The following is a 17,507-nucleotide window of genomic DNA, read 5'->3' as shown; positions in this document are numbered from 1 at the left end:
TAATACTATTAATTTGAAGGTGTGTGTCTATAAATTAGTCTTCGTTTATTCTCCCGCCGTTAGTTTACGAAACTAAAGTCAGCAAGAGAAAATGGCGGCACTTGCCAGTAAGAATTTAATTTATTTCAATTTTCTTTAGTTTAAGCCATTATTTGTCATCTAAATATCATGTAACTATGGAAGAATCGACATTAGATAAGTATGCAATAAACAAAAGCTTTCGGTCCAGGTAGAACATCTGCTAGACATGTTAAATTGTTAAATGAAACAAAGCACGGATTTATTTTTGTTTTGCAACTTGAACTGGGTTATCCCCACTTGATTGAACTGATTAGTCGTTCTACTAGCTAGCCTAATACTAATGAATCATTCACAATCACAACATATTATTAATACTACTCCTACTATTCAGTTCTGCATGGATGAATCATTAATTAGGCTAGGTTCTTCATGAATGAATCACATTTAAATTATATGCTTGTTGAATTAAAATGCCTCAACAAAGTGAAAGTAATCTTTAAGCTTTGCTAAACATTATAGGCCTATAATTATTATAATATTATATATTGAAAATATTAAAATATCTTTATTTATGTCTTTTATGAAAATTCATATAATGTTATCTTTTTAAATAAAGACATTTTCTTACGACCAAATCTATTTTAACAAGAAATATTAACCAGATCGATTTGGCCTATTCACTTTTTTTTTACCAGAATTCTGAATGATTTACAGATGCCTCTCTAAATATTAGTCTGGCTGCTAGAGGCCTATCCTATGTGCTTTACTTTTTCGAGGAGGCAGCTGAGCTCCCACAGAGAATGATTCTTCTGTGCTGTGAATAACTTTTTGGAAAACGTTTGTGCAACAGAGACTGTCTAGGTGTAAGCTCTGAATGCCTAATAAGCTGTAATCGTAATCAAGGTCGTGAATTTGTCATAAATTTTTTTTGGGGGGGGGGGGAGGGACGGACGAACCCTGGAACTTGGAACATTTCATTACCAAACCAAAATAATAATTACGAACAGTTTACCGGGTACTGTACCAGTGTTATTTCGATGAAAGCTGTAACTAGGGGTAATATGATGACGATATGGAAAAATTGACTACCTACATGTACATCAAAGCCAGTGAATCGTCCAAAGATGTTCATTCTATGAATATCTTGGCGACATGCTTTGGGTCCTGATCATGAAGGAGGTCATTATGCACTGCACACACCATCAGGTGGTTCAGTTATTTTTGCGTCATGGAGTTGCGCAGCCAAGTTTTGATACGGTGCAGAGTGCTGAAGGATCAGCAGTGTGAGACTTAGAAAAGCTTTGACAGAAGGGAACATCTGCCTCACTTCAGGTGACATAGTGAGGAACGCTTCGTGCACAAGTGAAATGGATTTGGCCGAAAACTGGCATTTGAAGAATGACAATTCTTGTTCCAAAGTCCGGATTCATTTCAGGATACGTAGACACAAGCTCACCATCGTATTGTCCAGATACTAGTATTTCCGTTAAATTACCGTAGCTTGCCAAGTCAGTCGAGGTGAACTAAACGTCCAAATTATTCATATGAAATATTGCCAAGGCAGTGGTTAGATAGCCTTCAGACGGGACATTCATGTGGATATAAAGCTGAAAATCTGTCCTGGCGATCAAAATCATGGGCGGGGGTGGAGTGGGGGGGGCAAGACCTATTTGCCCCCCCCACTCTGATTCTAAGGGGGAGGGGGGCATACCCCCCGCCCACCCCTAAATTCACGCCCATGACCGTAATATGCTTATCTTATATATGTATGTACTACATAATATAAGAGACATACTTAGAATATAGATCTATGGCAGATAGTAAACAAAAATGAGTGGGTTAGTGTGAGGATCTGCAATTGAATTTGTTAACATATTATTTGTAAATAAGTTTATTTCTGACTTTGTTTTGTTTCAGAAATAAGGTTTAAACATGGCCCACTGGATCAGTGGTCCACGAAGGAACAGCTGGCACTGGCTTCATCTGTTATGCGAAGTGGAGATCAAAACTGGTAAAGATTTAAAGTGTTAATATCAGTATTAAAAGAAATGAATAGGAATTTAATAGTTCTCACTAGTCTATTTTGAATACTATATTATTTTGTCAATATTATATCAATTTTGAATAAACCTAACTAAGACAAGTCATTTCCTGTGCAATTAATCATTCCTGGAAATAAAGGTTTTAGTTGTATCTGGCAAAATATCAGGCACCACTATTATTTTGAACTTTGTGCAGACATGTATTAATGAAATCAATAAAAAGACAAATCTTTACAAAACAAAATGACAGACACCCCAAGATTTTGCCACACAGTGGCTGACAGTGTCTGTGACACTAGTGCTTTTCCTACATTTCCAGGCTATGATTAATGTACTGCCTTTAATATCCAACTTACTATTGGTTACAAAGAGAATTATAAAATAATAAAAAAGATATGTTTGTCCCACAATGACCTAGTTGTGTTGAATGGATGTCAAACTACATCCTTTTGTCATCTGATTCTGTCACCATTTCAGGGTATCTGTGAGTAGATCAGTTAAACCACATGGAGAACCAGACAGACCTTCTGATTGGTTTTCACAGAAGGTAATAAATTTGTCTTTGTATTTTTACTTGTGATAATATTTAACCCATTTATTTCTGCCTTTACATTTATATTACGAATAGAATTGTTTGCTGCGGCATTAAATATCTGGCTGGACAGAATCAGTATTTTTCATGTAGATTTAAATGAAATGGGGTTTAACATGATTTTTTTCTGCACAAACCGGGCTAATTTAAAGAACTGCATAAAGTTTATCGTCATATCACATTAATTGTTGAATGTTGATGTTCTAAATCAAATCTATGAAAATAAACACTTGGCTGCTTTAAGAAGTTCTAAATCAAAATTATGAATATACTTTTAAATACATGGTTGTTTTCTTTTCAGAACTGTGCACTCCAGTATTCTGAATTACTTGAAAAAGTTGAAACACCAAAGTAAGTCAGTCAAGTTAACATTTATCTTGTGTTAATATTATCTTCTGTAATAATTTGATACTTCAAGAGTTTTATGTTTGCTTTTTAAGATTAAGATAATTCATTAAAGTCCTTTGTATTTCTTTTTTCAGGAGAAAGCGTGGGGAAAAAGGGGAGGCAACTGACACATTAACTGAACAAATTGTACGGAAACTGACAGAACAACGAATAGAAGAATTGAAGAAAATAGTTATTGAACAACAGCAAAAATATAAGTAATATCCATGCTTTCATTAATTTAAATTTGGTCAATGTTATTAAATATCTTTTATAAATTTTTATAAACATTTGAATGGATGTAGAATTGATTGAAAGTCTTTAAATCACATTTGTTTGCCAGAGATCATCCATACAGAATCTCTGAGAAATTTAATGTATTTAATTCGTCTGTTGACTAAATTTATTCATTGTAATTTGTTATTTGAAAAGGAAATTAAAGAAAGATATTGAAGTGATAAAGTCTGGACAGCTTGATGATAAATTACCGGAAATATGGGATGCCATGCTCGAGTAAGTTATATTTGTAATGGATTTCCTTTTCAAAACACCTGATACGACATTCCATTTTATAAATTACCTGATGTGGCGAGTGTACTTGTTATAAATAGGTGGGCTAAATTGTATTGTATTTTGATTGATGGTTATTGTTTTTATTAGATATGAACATTAGTGTAATGATGTAGTCATTTTGTTCCTTTTGTGAAAATGATCACTCCATTACCATCTTGAGATGGTTTAAGAAATGTATTTTCATGGCCTGTGATGGCGACATAATAGTTGACCTTGATTAGACATATCATTAACTGGTTGGATAATTAAAGGCTTTCAGAGAGTTGATCTGGAGTTGACCTATCATAACCTGTGCATTACAGAACTCGCATTATAAAGAAATGTCTTTGATAAAGAGAAGCTGAGTAAAGAGCCAAAAAGTATAACAAATTATTGGTATGATTTATTAGAGTGCACCCAATGCTGATACAGTAAACATTCCTGAAGCAGAAATGTCTTTGAATTAATCATCAGGGTTACATGCACACAGAACCAATATAGATGTACAAATTCTCGGAATGTGAAAGAATTCAGTATTGATGAAATGATTTCTCAGATAGCTTTTAATTGATACTTGTTATATAAGAAAATACTAGAAATTTAAAAATAACTTCCTTTACAGTTTATTTACCTGTACACAATTTATATTTCTGTCAGTAGATTAATAAAGGGCGTAAGTATATTGAATTTAACCCTTTATATTGCTTGTAGAGAAAGAAAACAGGCACAACAGCTTGCCATGGAAAACAGACGACGATCTGCAGATAAAACGGAGACACAAGGTGAATAATTTTTCAAAAATTTGTCAAAATTTTTTATTATCATGACAGATTGTATGGCTGTCGAATGGTGAGGGCACTGGACTCTAGACTAGTGTGGTCCCATTTTGAAACACACTTCCTAATGAGATGGGACAAAAAACCAAAATCTACCTATCTACGTATTGTCATGCACATAAAAGAAACCATAATAGTCGGAATTGGATTAAAAGTAGGCAAGAAGACTGCTATGTAGGTCTCCACCCTAACAATCCATACATGACCATAGAAACCGAAATAAGTGTATGTTTGGTTCAAAATACTGATGAGACTTTTGTTGATGAGACTTTAAACTCCATCCCTTTCGTGTATTGTAGCCATATCAATGGTGAAAACCATCAAAACATATTGTAGTAAATGTGAAATAATGGAGTATGTATATATTTTAGTCTCAAATAAACAGAAAAAGATCAGTGAGATGAAACTAGGTCCACCAATGGCAGTGACAACAACTACAACCACAGCAACTACAACAACAGTAGTATTACAAGATCTAGATGATACTACCAATGATTCATTAGATAGTGGTGGTATTGATGTCTCTGTTGTAAGATTTTAAATATATATAATGTTTACTACATTTACTACCATAGGTCTTATGTTGTATAACCATTCAATTAATATTTTGTACATTGACTATGTGTGGGATGGCAGTAGTCCTGCTGTTTGGACAAACAACATGCAACTAGAATGTCCCTGGTTCAAAAACTGATGTCAGCAGATAAGAACTCAAAGCTTATGCCATCAAGGATGCCTTAGCAGTTGGAACTTAGAAAAAAAGATTATAATTCCATGTCTCCTCCATTGCCACATATCTACAGATAATTTTTTTAATTTGTGCTAACAAAGATGTTGAATGCCATACCTCTTTAAAAAAAAAAAAAGCATAGAGCTTTCATTTCTTTTAAAAAGACCTTTAAAAAGAAAAATAACTTATCACAGCATAAATGCATGTTTTGTTGAGGGTGATAATAATACTTTTTTCTTTTTTAAAAAAAATAAAAATGCAATCAGTTAAATAATTTGACATTTTATTTTTAGTTATCAGATGACAGCTTGAATCAGCCTCTATTAGCTGCACCTACAACAATGACTTTAACTATTCCACCACCTATATTACCTACAGCTGATGGTAGAAATAAATCTGGTCCCCCTACTTCCCCCCTTCTGTCCTCCCTTCTACAGAGCAAGCTTAAATCAGCTGATAGTCTACAACTACTTAAACTAGTGAGTTACTCTTATACTGAATTTATACGCTGGATTTTTAATTTTTAAAATTCTTCTAGACTGCAATTGTCTGAATTCTTGGAAGGTTCTTGCAACCATACATATTTGCAAAAGTTCTTAAAATTATCTACAATTTCACTATTAATATTAAAGAGTTCTTCTTCGAGTGGCATTTAGTAATTGAACAGTAACATACTAAAAACTATTTATGGAATAACAATTACTTGTTTATTAACATGCAACATTTTGATGATGGCACTCTTCTCTTTGTCAGTATTCAGTAGATAAATTTCTGACAGATAAATCACCATTATCTCTGTTGATTCATATGGTTCTTGAGTTTTGCTTTATGGAGTATCCTAGTAGCATATTGTGAAAAAAAGATCTTTTTTAGCCATTCTGAGATTTCAAATACAACATGAAGTACATATTATTCATTGAATTACAGGAAGCCGAAGAAAAACATCAACAACAGATATTGGCCAATCAAGCAGCAGCTGCTACAGAAGCAGCAAATCTATTGTCTGAAGCAGATGTTGATAGTAAATTAAATCTATTAATGGCACCTACTGCTCAGATAGAAACGTCTACACCTACAGTTACTCCCACAATAGGTTCGTACAGACTGATGATTAATATAGTCAAATATTACTTGTTTCAGACCAATTACATATCATATTGGAATTAGGCTAAAGAACTTTACTTGTTGGTTATTGCAAAGCCAATATAATATATTATCTACGTTTTTGATGCGTTACTTTAACAGCCAGTGGGGGGGTTGGATGGCCGAATGGTAAGCATGCGCATGCTGTATCATACGGTCTGTCATTGAGTCAACTGGCGGGGTTTCGATTCCCCGGTTGTACGTGACAAGTGGGTTTTCTCCGGGTCATCCGGTTTCCTCCCACTGTTAAAGACCCCTACGCGCAAGCGAATTATTGAAATAAATTAAACATGTGTTAGTCCCGAAATGACCTAGTTTGTGTCGAGTGGACGTTAAACCCCATCTCTCTCTCCTCTTTTAACAGCCAGTAGTTTTAGGTTTAGGGGATCAGGTGGCTTAGTGGGTAAGACGCTGGCTTGCTAGCCTGGAGGTCGGGTGTTCGATCCCTGCATTGGCCGAGAAAGTTCATCCAGATTTTCCAGTGTGATTTCCCCTTGTCAGTGATGCAGGACGGAGGGCCTGACAAGGACAGCTGTCTAGTCGTTCGGATGGGACGAAAAACCGAAGACCCGTGAACACATTGGCGTGCACGTAAAAGATCCCTTGGCAGTTGGAATTCGATATACGAGTAGGCCGTAGTGCCGTTGCCCGGGCAAAATTTCCCTCATAGCACACTGTATGGCGTATGCCATCTTCATTAGCCCAGTTTGGAGCAGAACAGTAGGACGTTAAACCCCAGTTCAGTTCAGTTCAGTTCAGTTCAGTTCAGTTCTAGGTTTTAAATATTTCCAATAAAATATAAGCATGTGTATGAAAAACTAATAATGGAAAATCTTGAATCAATTTGTAACTGATTTTTTTACCTCAAATTGGATGTGAAGCATCAGGACAATGAGAGGATAAGTCCTATTGATTTTCCTTGTTCTCCATCCATCTCTTGCAAAGTGTGGGAGTATCTTGCATGGTTACCGCTCGTTCCTTCAACTAAGTGGGATTGTTTAGCTAATCACCCATCAGTTTTATGCATAGTTATTGTCCCTGACCATGAAACCATTCAAATAGGTTCTTGTGGGTGTATATTTGTTACCTGGGAATGCAATGTTTAAATTGACTCTATAAAAATGTTTTTGCAGGTGCTCCAACATTATCTAAACTTCTATTTCCACCAATAAATACTATAGCTGGTATGACTGTATCAACCCAGTCAGTTACAGGCTCTGTCGTAGTAGATAAACCAGCAATGACACTAGAAATAAAAACAGGTAATATAAAATATTCTAGAACATGTGATAGGGTGACCCATGTACTCTACAGAAATACAGTCCACCGCTGATAGTTCGAGACTACCACTGAAGCGTGCACATTCGCCGTGCCGAGACCAACTTTCTGATTGTATGATACTATAAATAGCCATGGCACGTGCAATTCTCTACAAATCTATCAACTGAATGACGACAAGACCGAAGTTATAAGATTTTCAACCCGCTTTAATAAACACAATTTAAAAACCAATGCAGTACGTGTTGGTAATAGTTCAATCGCATGTGTTGATACTGTAAAGAACTTGGGTGTTATATTCGACTCAAAGATGTCAATGAAAGCACAAATAACTGCAATGTGCAAATCCTGCAATTATCACCTGTATAATATTGGCAAAATTAGGTCCTTCATTGATTATGACACAACTAAACTACTTGTAAATGCCTTCATCACCTCAAAATTAGACTACTGTAATTCGTTGCTTTCTGGCCTTCCTTCTTCATATATCCAACCGTTACAGCTAATTCAAAATAAAGCTGCCCGAATAGTGTCCCGGACAAACAGGAGTATACATATAACACCAGTGCTCAAAGTCTTACATTGGCTTCCAATCCCATTCCGTATTGAGTTTAAAATATTATCATTGACATACCTCTGTTTAAACTGTGACAATGCTCCAAGATATCTTAAAGACCTAATTCAACCTTACAGGCCATCAAGATCTTTAAGATCAAGTGATCAAAATCTTTTGGAAATTCCAAAAGTCACTACCCTATTTGGACAAAGAGCCTTCTCATTTTCTGCCCCGATGCTGTGGAACAAACTTTCCCAACAAACCAAATCCAGCTCAAACTATGCAGCATTTAAGAAAAACCTTAAAACTGAACTTTTTAATCATGCTTATAAATAGTGTTTAAATTGCTTTATTCATGTAATGATTTTATTCGTATTTGCTAATTAACTTTTAAAACTTATATATATTTTAAATTTTGAGTAATTTTAAGCCTTGTGTGTTTTTTAAATAATTGTTTAAATCGTATATGTTTTTTAAAATAATTATAAATTTAATATATCTCAAATTTAAAATGTATTTTTAAAGTATTTATCTTGATGTAAAACCAGCGCCACTGAGCAGCTATACTAGCTGGAACGTGTGCGCTTTATAAATGTATTAAATTATTATATTATAATTATTATTATTATAACTATTACAGCCGTATAAAAAAATTATTGTTGACGATTTTGAATAGCAGTGAAATTAAGCTTCTTGGTTATTACAGCAGATTAAGTAATTACGTTCGTTTCATTTTTTAAATCGCTTTATCATTAACTGTACCGTTAAGAGCGGCATCTTTTGGTTTAGTACAAATAATATCTCTGAATCACTTGGGTTAGACAGGAACATGATACTAGCAGTAGTTTCATTTTACTTTTACAAGGTTCTTAAAACGATTGTTGAGCTACCTAACCTGCTTATTTCTAAATTCAATTTCTTGTTCTAGCTTTCTGTTATGTTTCGTCAATCAGACGTAGAATGGTCGATAGACTGGTTAAGCGAGACTGTTTTCAAAACAAGGGCACGTAACCTATCTTTTACTCAAAAGTGTCTGGATGTTATGGACGACACTTGGAACCAGTTTTCAGTCTATTATTTATAGATGATTAATGGTCATAGCTTATTAAGTACAACATGATCGTTTATTTAGTGACTATAATTGTGTGAAACTGATTTGAGGCTTGGCATATATATAAATATTGTGGCGTAATTGTCGAGATATATGGAGATATTTATTTATGGTGGGTCACCCTACATGTGATACAACTTCTCAATTATTTGATATACCCATGTATGTTATTCCAATTAGCTAACCAAAGCTTCAGCCAACCCTAGTCAGGGAGACATTCATTTTGCGCCTTCTTTTGTACTGTGGTTGAACTATCTGCATCTGAATGTCATTTGGTTCAAACAATAGTCGTGACCAGCTCAACTATATAATAGAGCACTGTCGGACAAGATTGAAACACATGTATGCCGCCAAATGGAATAGGCAATGGACCGTTTCCGATTGTGTGCTTGTTTTGACTATAATCATAATCTACATCCGAGCATACTTATTGTGTATAGGTCGTCCTAATACCTCCAGTCTTTTGAAATATCAATAAAAACAATATTTTTCATTGGTAAATTTACAAATATAGATCCCTTTTTAAAACATTTTTGCTATGTTTTTATAAATTATTGTTATTTTAACATAGAATAGTTTCAGGTCTGTTAACATAACAAAATATGTATATACTGTAAAGAATTAATATTTTAATTTGTTATTTTTATCATAAGAGAGTGAAGAATGTTTTTTGGACCCGAACATACAAGTCAAAGAAGAGATAATAAGGGGAGATAATTCTAAGTTGATTGATATAGAACATGCTACAGAGGTTGTAGTAACCGATGGTGATAGTCAAACAACCACATCTACAGCTCCTGATGATCCTGGTCAAGTTGTAAGTATATTAATATTTTGAAAGATAATTTAGTTGTTACAAATGAGTAACATACAGTAATCTGCAAGGCAATGGCTCACTAACCAGAAGGTTCTGAATTGATCCCGGTTTTGACTTGAAAAGTTCCTCAGGATTTTAAGTCTGGATGACCTGGCATTGTAAACTTCCTTGTCGTTCGGATGGAATGAAAAACTTAGGCGTATATCATTGGTTGGACTTTAAAGATACCCTGACAGTTGGAAATTTCAAAAAGAGTAGACTAACATCATGGTAAGAAGGAAAAAATTCCCCTCATAGTTAAAGTTAAACCCCATTTCATTTCATTTTAATTCCATACAGTGAGAATAAAATGTTAATTGTAGCAAAATAAGATTTAAATGTTTCAATGAAGATCTGACTTAGATGGTGGTGTAGAGTTTGTAAATAAAACCATGTTTTCATATCATATTTGTATATGCAGTCCCAGGATGAAAGTGAGGCTGGTTCAGGATTTCCTAATATAGAAATAAAGGAAGAACCACCCTCACCAGCGAGTAGTGTATCATCTAAAATCAGTGAAAGTGGTGGAAAATCAACTCGCAGTAAATCTAGACGTAGTAAGTAGCAAGTCATGATTGATAAATTTTATATAAGACGTGTTATGATACTGTTATCATTACTTGATAATAGTGTAAGTACTCTCATTGAAGCATTGCAGTTAATAAACCTAGTGAACGTTTTCCATCAAGCTGTCTGTATTATATATTGCTTTCACTAAATGTGCTTTAAAGATGGTGTGCACATAAAAGAACCATGACAGGTAAAATTGAGTTGCTGTCCAGGCAAAATTCCCATTATAGCACACTGCATAACATATGCCCATCTTCATTAGCCTGTACTGTCTACAACTAATGATTCATATTTCTGAATCACTGTAAAATTTCTAAAAACATTTCAAATTATTAATAAAATGGTTAGAAAAATTAAAATCAACAATTTGAAGAAATGAACACAAACTGTTCATATGTAAATAATTGTTTTATAGATGTATAATTCCCAGATACTGTTTTATATATATAATTTCCAGGTATTGTATATATAATTTTCAGGTATTGTTTTATGTATGTATATTTTGTAGATATTGTGTATATAATATATTGTAATTAACAGGTACGTCGTCTAGAGGTGGTAAGAAAAGTAAAAGGATTACAAGAAGAAGTGTGGTGGTAAGTAAAATGTTTTTGATACAATTTGATAATAGTGGAATTTCTTTAAGTTATTTTATATTTTAATGTCTTTTTTAGGTTCACTTTTATTTCATTCAGTTTCGTATAATTCAGTATTGTATAATTTACAAATCTATAATACAGTGTTTATTTTGCTATGTAAATTTCATTGATATATTTAAATTAAACATGATGACCAAGGCCATGTTAATATTAGTATCCTCGTAAAATTATTGATCGCATTGTACAGTGAGCATAAAAATGAAACTAACTGTAGGTATGTTAGTCTCAAGATGCTACTGGCAGAGTATTAATGAGACATCTAATTCCATTGTGTTGTTATAGGAGAAAGACGATACAAGTTCTAAACATAGTGAAGCTGAATTTACAGATGATGATTTAGCCAGAGAAAGTGATGAGACTGGTTCAATCACAACTACACTTCATACTGGTAGTGCATTGTGGGTTGATTCTGTCCCTAATAGTCCAGCCTCTTTGTCAATGTGGTGAGTTTGTATGGTTTTGTCATTCCATTCTGAAACACGAAAATATTAAACATGTATCTTCTTTATCACAATTACTCTGTTATGGGGGCCGGGGTGGCTTGGTGAGTAAGATGCGTACATTGGCTCGCTAACCTGGAGGTCCTATGTTCAATCCTGGTGTTCAATCATCAGGATTTTGCTACTTGTTTCCCCCCTTCAGTGATGCAGGACGGAGGGTCTGGCAAGGGACAACATATAGTCATTCGGATGAGACGAAAAACCGAGATCCTGTGTACACATTGCCGTGCATGTAAAAGAACCCTTGACAGTTGGAATTCGATATAATAGTAGACCTTAGTGTCGCTGTCCAGGCAAAATTTCCCTCATAGCACACTGTATGGCACATGCCCACCTTCAATATCCCATTCAGTATAGAAACCCCTTTTCATTTCATTTCTCTGTTATGGTCAAACATCAAATGGCATCCTTGCATTAATTAGCCTACACTGAAGTTTGATTCATTTATCCTTTGAAACACAATCAATGTAATTTTAGTGAATGTATTTTAATAAAACTTGAAATATATCGTACCTGTATTATCACAATTCATACATCAGCATATTTAATTCGGCAGCTGGAATTTCTGTAGTTGATTCTTTTCAATGCAATAAATTTACTTCGAAGTCTAAGTGTCTACCTTAACATTAATGCCTTCTGCATATATTTTATGAAATCATCTTACTCATAGTATTTATTTTAGTTCTGATACAGAGGATGAAAAAGCTTTTAAAATCTGGAAAAAATCCATCATGCTAGTATGGAGAACAGCAGCCAACCACAAGTAAGTTAATATTATTTCACAAATGAAATATAACGATACAAATCTGATTAAAATATACAACTAATTTTGATAGATCTGTCAGTACTTAAATCAGATGGTGTCATGTCTGATATTGTGATATGGATTATTTATGTTGCAAATCTACTTTTGATTTTCTACCAGAAACTGAACAGATCATTCTATTGGTTAATGTTAATGATAAAATAAATCTAGATTGGGAACAGTAGTCTGGGTTATGAATGGAATCAGGATTTGTAGTAGATTTATAAAAAATCTCATCCATAAAACAAGAGATTGTTTTAAATTTCTCATAAGCAGTTGAAGTAAATTTGTTCATAAAATATGAAAGCGATCGAGGGAGATTGATCTGTATACATTTATATAATACAAGTATAGATAATCCATGTATAGTATTTATATTCTATGTTTCAGATATGCTAATGTATTTACACATCCAGTAACCAATGAAATAGCTCCTGGTTATCTGAATGTTGTTCATAGGTAAGTTAAAAATCTTTTAGAGGTTGTGAAGTATATATTTGTGGAAAAATTTTGTAATTGAACAAATATTGATAGAGACATTGTAAAGACAAAATTGAAGACACCGAACATGAAGGAGACTAGGTGGTTATGTGGTTGGAACACTGGACACACAACATAATATCCTGGTCGAATCCTGGCATGGGGGATAAAGAATAATCAGGATTTTTCAAGCCCACTTCCTATCTGATGGGTGATGCTTGCTAGTCTGACAAGAGAAGTGTGTCTGGTTATTTGGATGGTGTGAAAAAATGTGTGTACTGGCTTCTGAATACTACGGCATTTTGTGAAATCTGTCATTATTTTCAGGTCCGGATTTATTTCCTTATTACTTCAACCAAAAAGTTTAGAGTTAGTCAGTATTCTGAATATTATGAATTATGACATCAATCAGCGGTCCAATCACACAATTTGCATCGAATTAACATTGTATAATCCGGTCTTCAATCAGTGGGTGTTCATCTACAAAAGATTGGCAAGCAATTACCAATCAATTATCTGTGAGATTAATACTCGTGTCGGTCATTGTTGATTACCTTGATATCAACAGAATGACGCATCAGTGGTTTAAACATCAAATCCTTTAAAGTTAGTGTTGAAAGTGCAGGTGTTGATCTTGGTGCCGTTGAAGAATTGCGCATTCCATCTATTTTTGAAGGGTATCATTGTGTGATAAAAAAAATGAGTACTAAAGGTGGACAAATTTAAACAGAATGATTAACAATCTTATTTTGTTGTGGATAATGCACCATCTCATATCTGTGATACATATAGCAACGTAAATATTAAATTTTTGCCACCAAATACAACATCAATATAGGCCTACAACCAAAGAAAATTATATTTGAAGACCTGTACAATAATACTTCTGGTATTGATTATTCTGTCATGCTGTGTAATCAGCATATTTTAAGGATCCCGTACGATGTCAGAAGTGACAGATTCCAGTGTACATTAGTAGTGCATGTAATAGTTCCCTCAGCAGTTAAAATTCAATGAAGAGAAGCCAGAAATGCCATTGTTCACAATAACTTTATTCTTTTGCATAGCATACATAGAAATAAAAATTCCCAAATGTTATATGTTGATCAGGTTTTTTTATAGCCCATTTCAATCCAAAACTTGAAATTGAATTATGGAAATGGTTACTCACTAGAATTTTAACTTAAATATTGTTTTCATTTTTGTTTTTACCAGACCTATGAATCTGACGTTAATAAAGCGTAATATAGAATCAGGAGTTTTACGAACGACGTCTGAGTTCCAACGTGATATGATGTTAATGTTTACTAATGCTATCATGTATAATAGTTCCGATCATAATGTTTACAAGATGGCCGTAGAGATGTATGATGATGTCATGGAAAGTATTGAGGTAGGTTGTCAGTTGTTTAAAATTTAGATGCTACCCTTTTAGCATTAAAACCGATCAAGTATAAAATAGAATATAAATATTTCAAATACAAAAACAAGACTGCTATAGAGTAGCAGAAGCTACTTAGATTATAACACATTCAGAATGTGTACCAGATCCATGTGGTTGTATTTATTTACATATTTAATAAAACAAGGCAAATTGTTATTATATAATTTACTTATTTTGCAATAGCAGAATTTCCATTCCAATGTCATTAATGAGTTCTTAATGCGTCATTTTGATGTTGATCAACCTCGTTTAGATTTATATGAACCTGGGTTGGGAGTACTTCCGATGTTAGGAATGACAGCTATAAAAAATTTATAGAAGCTGAAAAGTTTTCAGAGATTTACTGTTGATTACAGGATATATTTAAGATGATAATTTAGATGCACTCGGTTTGAAATAGGATATAACTTTTGTCTCTTTTCAGCAATTTGTTCATACTCAGTTAATGGTTGCCAGTAATGAAGCAAAATCTCTTCGAACATCACGGCGATCAGAAACTGTTGATAAGGTAACGTGTATTTAATATGAACAATAATAACAAAATTATAAAAAAATATGTTAAAAATCTATTTTCTCTTGTTGCAGTGGAGTTGACATTACAATATCACATTGGGTCTATAAAGATCCCTTACTTAATTAAGTTGAAATATGAATATATTAAAGGTCAGATTTTAGTGTCGATTTTTGAAGTATATTGAAAAGTGATACCATGTGATACTAAGCATTTAAAAATATCTGAAGGTGGGGCTGGCCTTAAAAATATCTGTTTTGCCTAACCCAACCAACCAGTTAAAACGACCCCCGATGTAAATTATTTTTTTGCACTTTTCCATGAACTTTTTATTTTATTTTGTTTGTCAACTTGAAATATAGCACGAAATTTATTTTTCCCTTTACTAATGCTATGGTTTGATTCATTATTGAAACTGGTTAATCAAGACGAAAGCATCATAGGTGTCGCTTTTCAACAAAATGATTGCAGACGGAAGCCTGACCTTTCCCATGAAATGATCTGCCTCAATGCCTGTGGAGCATCGTTTCAATAATGACAACAATATTTTCAATATCAATTTTTAAAAAATGAAGGCACAACCCGCATGATCGTTAAAAACTTGTTGATGGAATTTCACACTTCTGTTTCGTGGCAAATCGTGTTCAAGTTGTGCGTCACTAAAAATCCTGATGTCATCGGTACCTATTGATTTGTGTGCCTACAAGAACCAGGAAAAGATCAAGCTGTCAAATTAGCTCTTCGATTTTGACTTTAAAAAAAAAATTATGTAAATAAATGCTGACCCTACCGACCCTTCTCCTTGATTGTGGGTCTTGTTTGGTGAAACAAAGATATTTTTAACTGGTAAGCCTGGTAAAGTTCACTTTATGGAGGCCCCCTAACCCATACAAACAAATAGTAAATGTATCTACTAATACTTACAGTCGTGAAAGATAAATTTGTGAAATTCAATATGGCTGATGTAAGAGCGATGCCTGTCTAAAAACCTACATAGTTCATCTTCATAACTGATGTAGTAAAGAGAGATATTTCATATCAGTTTATTTTTATTTGGTAAATTGTAGGATGAAGACCCAAAGAAACGTCGACCATCATGTGACCAACCTCCAGAAGGAGGAAAAACCAAGAGACGAAAAACAAGAGCTGATGATACATGAAATGATCTCTGGACTTTACGTTTGTGTATGTTATAAAATCATGGCAAGAGATCCTGTTTATTACATAGTATTCTAGCTTATTGTCTAAAAGCTTTAACTGTATCCAAAAACTGTTGTGAAAGACAGCTTCGAGTTGTAATTGTGTTCAAATGTCAAAAAATCATGCAGTGTTAATCAAATGAAAATTTATGGCACGTCAATGTTTTACACAGATATCGTAACTTGTGTGAGTGTGTTTACAATTTTGATTAATTCTCATGGGAAGACTTACATAAATTCACACGTATTATAGAAATAACCAAATTATTGATGTTACTCTTAATCAAAATCATGGTATATCGCTCATTCACTTGATTTAATATGGTTGCTTTCAGTTGTTTGATGAGTTTTGAGGTGTATTTGTTAGGCCTCTTGTACTCGCTATTGACACATATTAATGACAATGAATATCATGACCTGAAGAATTACCTTACGGTATATTGAACAAGAACAATCTGCTTTCATTTGACGAGTCCTATTGATGGATAGGGGTGCTATGTAGGCCAAGTTTTCCATATACGATGAGATGGTTGTAATAAAAAGATGAATTATTTCTGAATACTGGTCAAACTGATGTTCATTTGTATGTTTGTACTGTTTTTGTATTCACCTAAATTCTCTCGCGTTAAATAGAGTAATAAGTTTAGTATGGTCGTGAATCAGCTTTTTTTTAGGAATGTAAACTTCAGCTTACTATAACTGTATTTGGAAACAAGCAAACAGAAATATCGAAGCAACAAGATACAGAACTGAATTAGGGACTAATTTGATTCTAGCCATTGGCATGTCTCACCAAAGAATCAACTTTATTCTATCATTCTAGTTATGCTGACAGTGCATGTTTATAATTGTTATGATATTGTACTTGGTTTAGTAGATTTCTTGTAATAAAGAACATCATAACTATCACTTCGAACATCTTCCAAATTTGTATGAAAATCCTCTTATCCTTTCCTTCACAAACACTGCCCACCCTTCATAATGACAACTCTTACATTTTATTTTTATATTTTATTATGTGTAGCCATTGGCCATTAATGTGGACTTAAGTTTTAACATTTTTTTGGCTTAAATCAAGGTGGGAGAGGACAGTCAGCATCCTCGTAACCAGCATAACAATTTTGGGAGAGTTTGTTGGCACAGGATTACTGGATAAAAGAGGTAGAAATGCAAACCGATCAGCAGTTGCTATTTGCTTGGCCATCAATTAAACTCAAATTTTTTTTTTTACATTA

At 33.7% G+C, this 17,507-nt stretch overlaps 1 protein-coding gene across 1 annotated transcript; it reads left to right on the top strand.

The window, feature by feature from the left end:
* Positions 1-3: 3 nt before the first annotated feature.
* Positions 4-17,181, top strand: LOC126814771 (bromodomain-containing protein 8). Its single transcript, XM_050540138.2, has 20 exons — positions 4-107; positions 1,939-2,032; positions 2,541-2,610; positions 2,957-3,006; positions 3,138-3,260; positions 3,475-3,555; positions 4,306-4,376; positions 4,802-4,959; positions 5,454-5,639; positions 6,088-6,253; positions 7,437-7,565; positions 9,902-10,065; positions 10,526-10,661; positions 11,215-11,270; positions 11,616-11,776; positions 12,516-12,596; positions 13,029-13,097; positions 14,334-14,511; positions 14,987-15,070; positions 16,141-17,181. Exons 1-20 carry the CDS (start codon positions 92-94, stop codon positions 16,231-16,233), a joined length of 2,166 nt encoding a protein of 721 aa, XP_050396095.1. The 5' UTR covers positions 4-91; the 3' UTR covers positions 16,234-17,181.
* The last annotated feature ends 326 nt before the right edge of the window (positions 17,182-17,507 follow it).

Source organism: Patella vulgata, chromosome 3 (genome assembly GCF_932274485.2).
Source record: "Patella vulgata chromosome 3, xgPatVulg1.2, whole genome shotgun sequence".
NCBI classification, from domain to species: domain Eukaryota; kingdom Metazoa; phylum Mollusca; class Gastropoda; family Patellidae; genus Patella; species Patella vulgata.
Note: the sequence above shows the minus strand (reverse complement) of the source record. Positions and strands in the feature narration are given on the sequence as shown.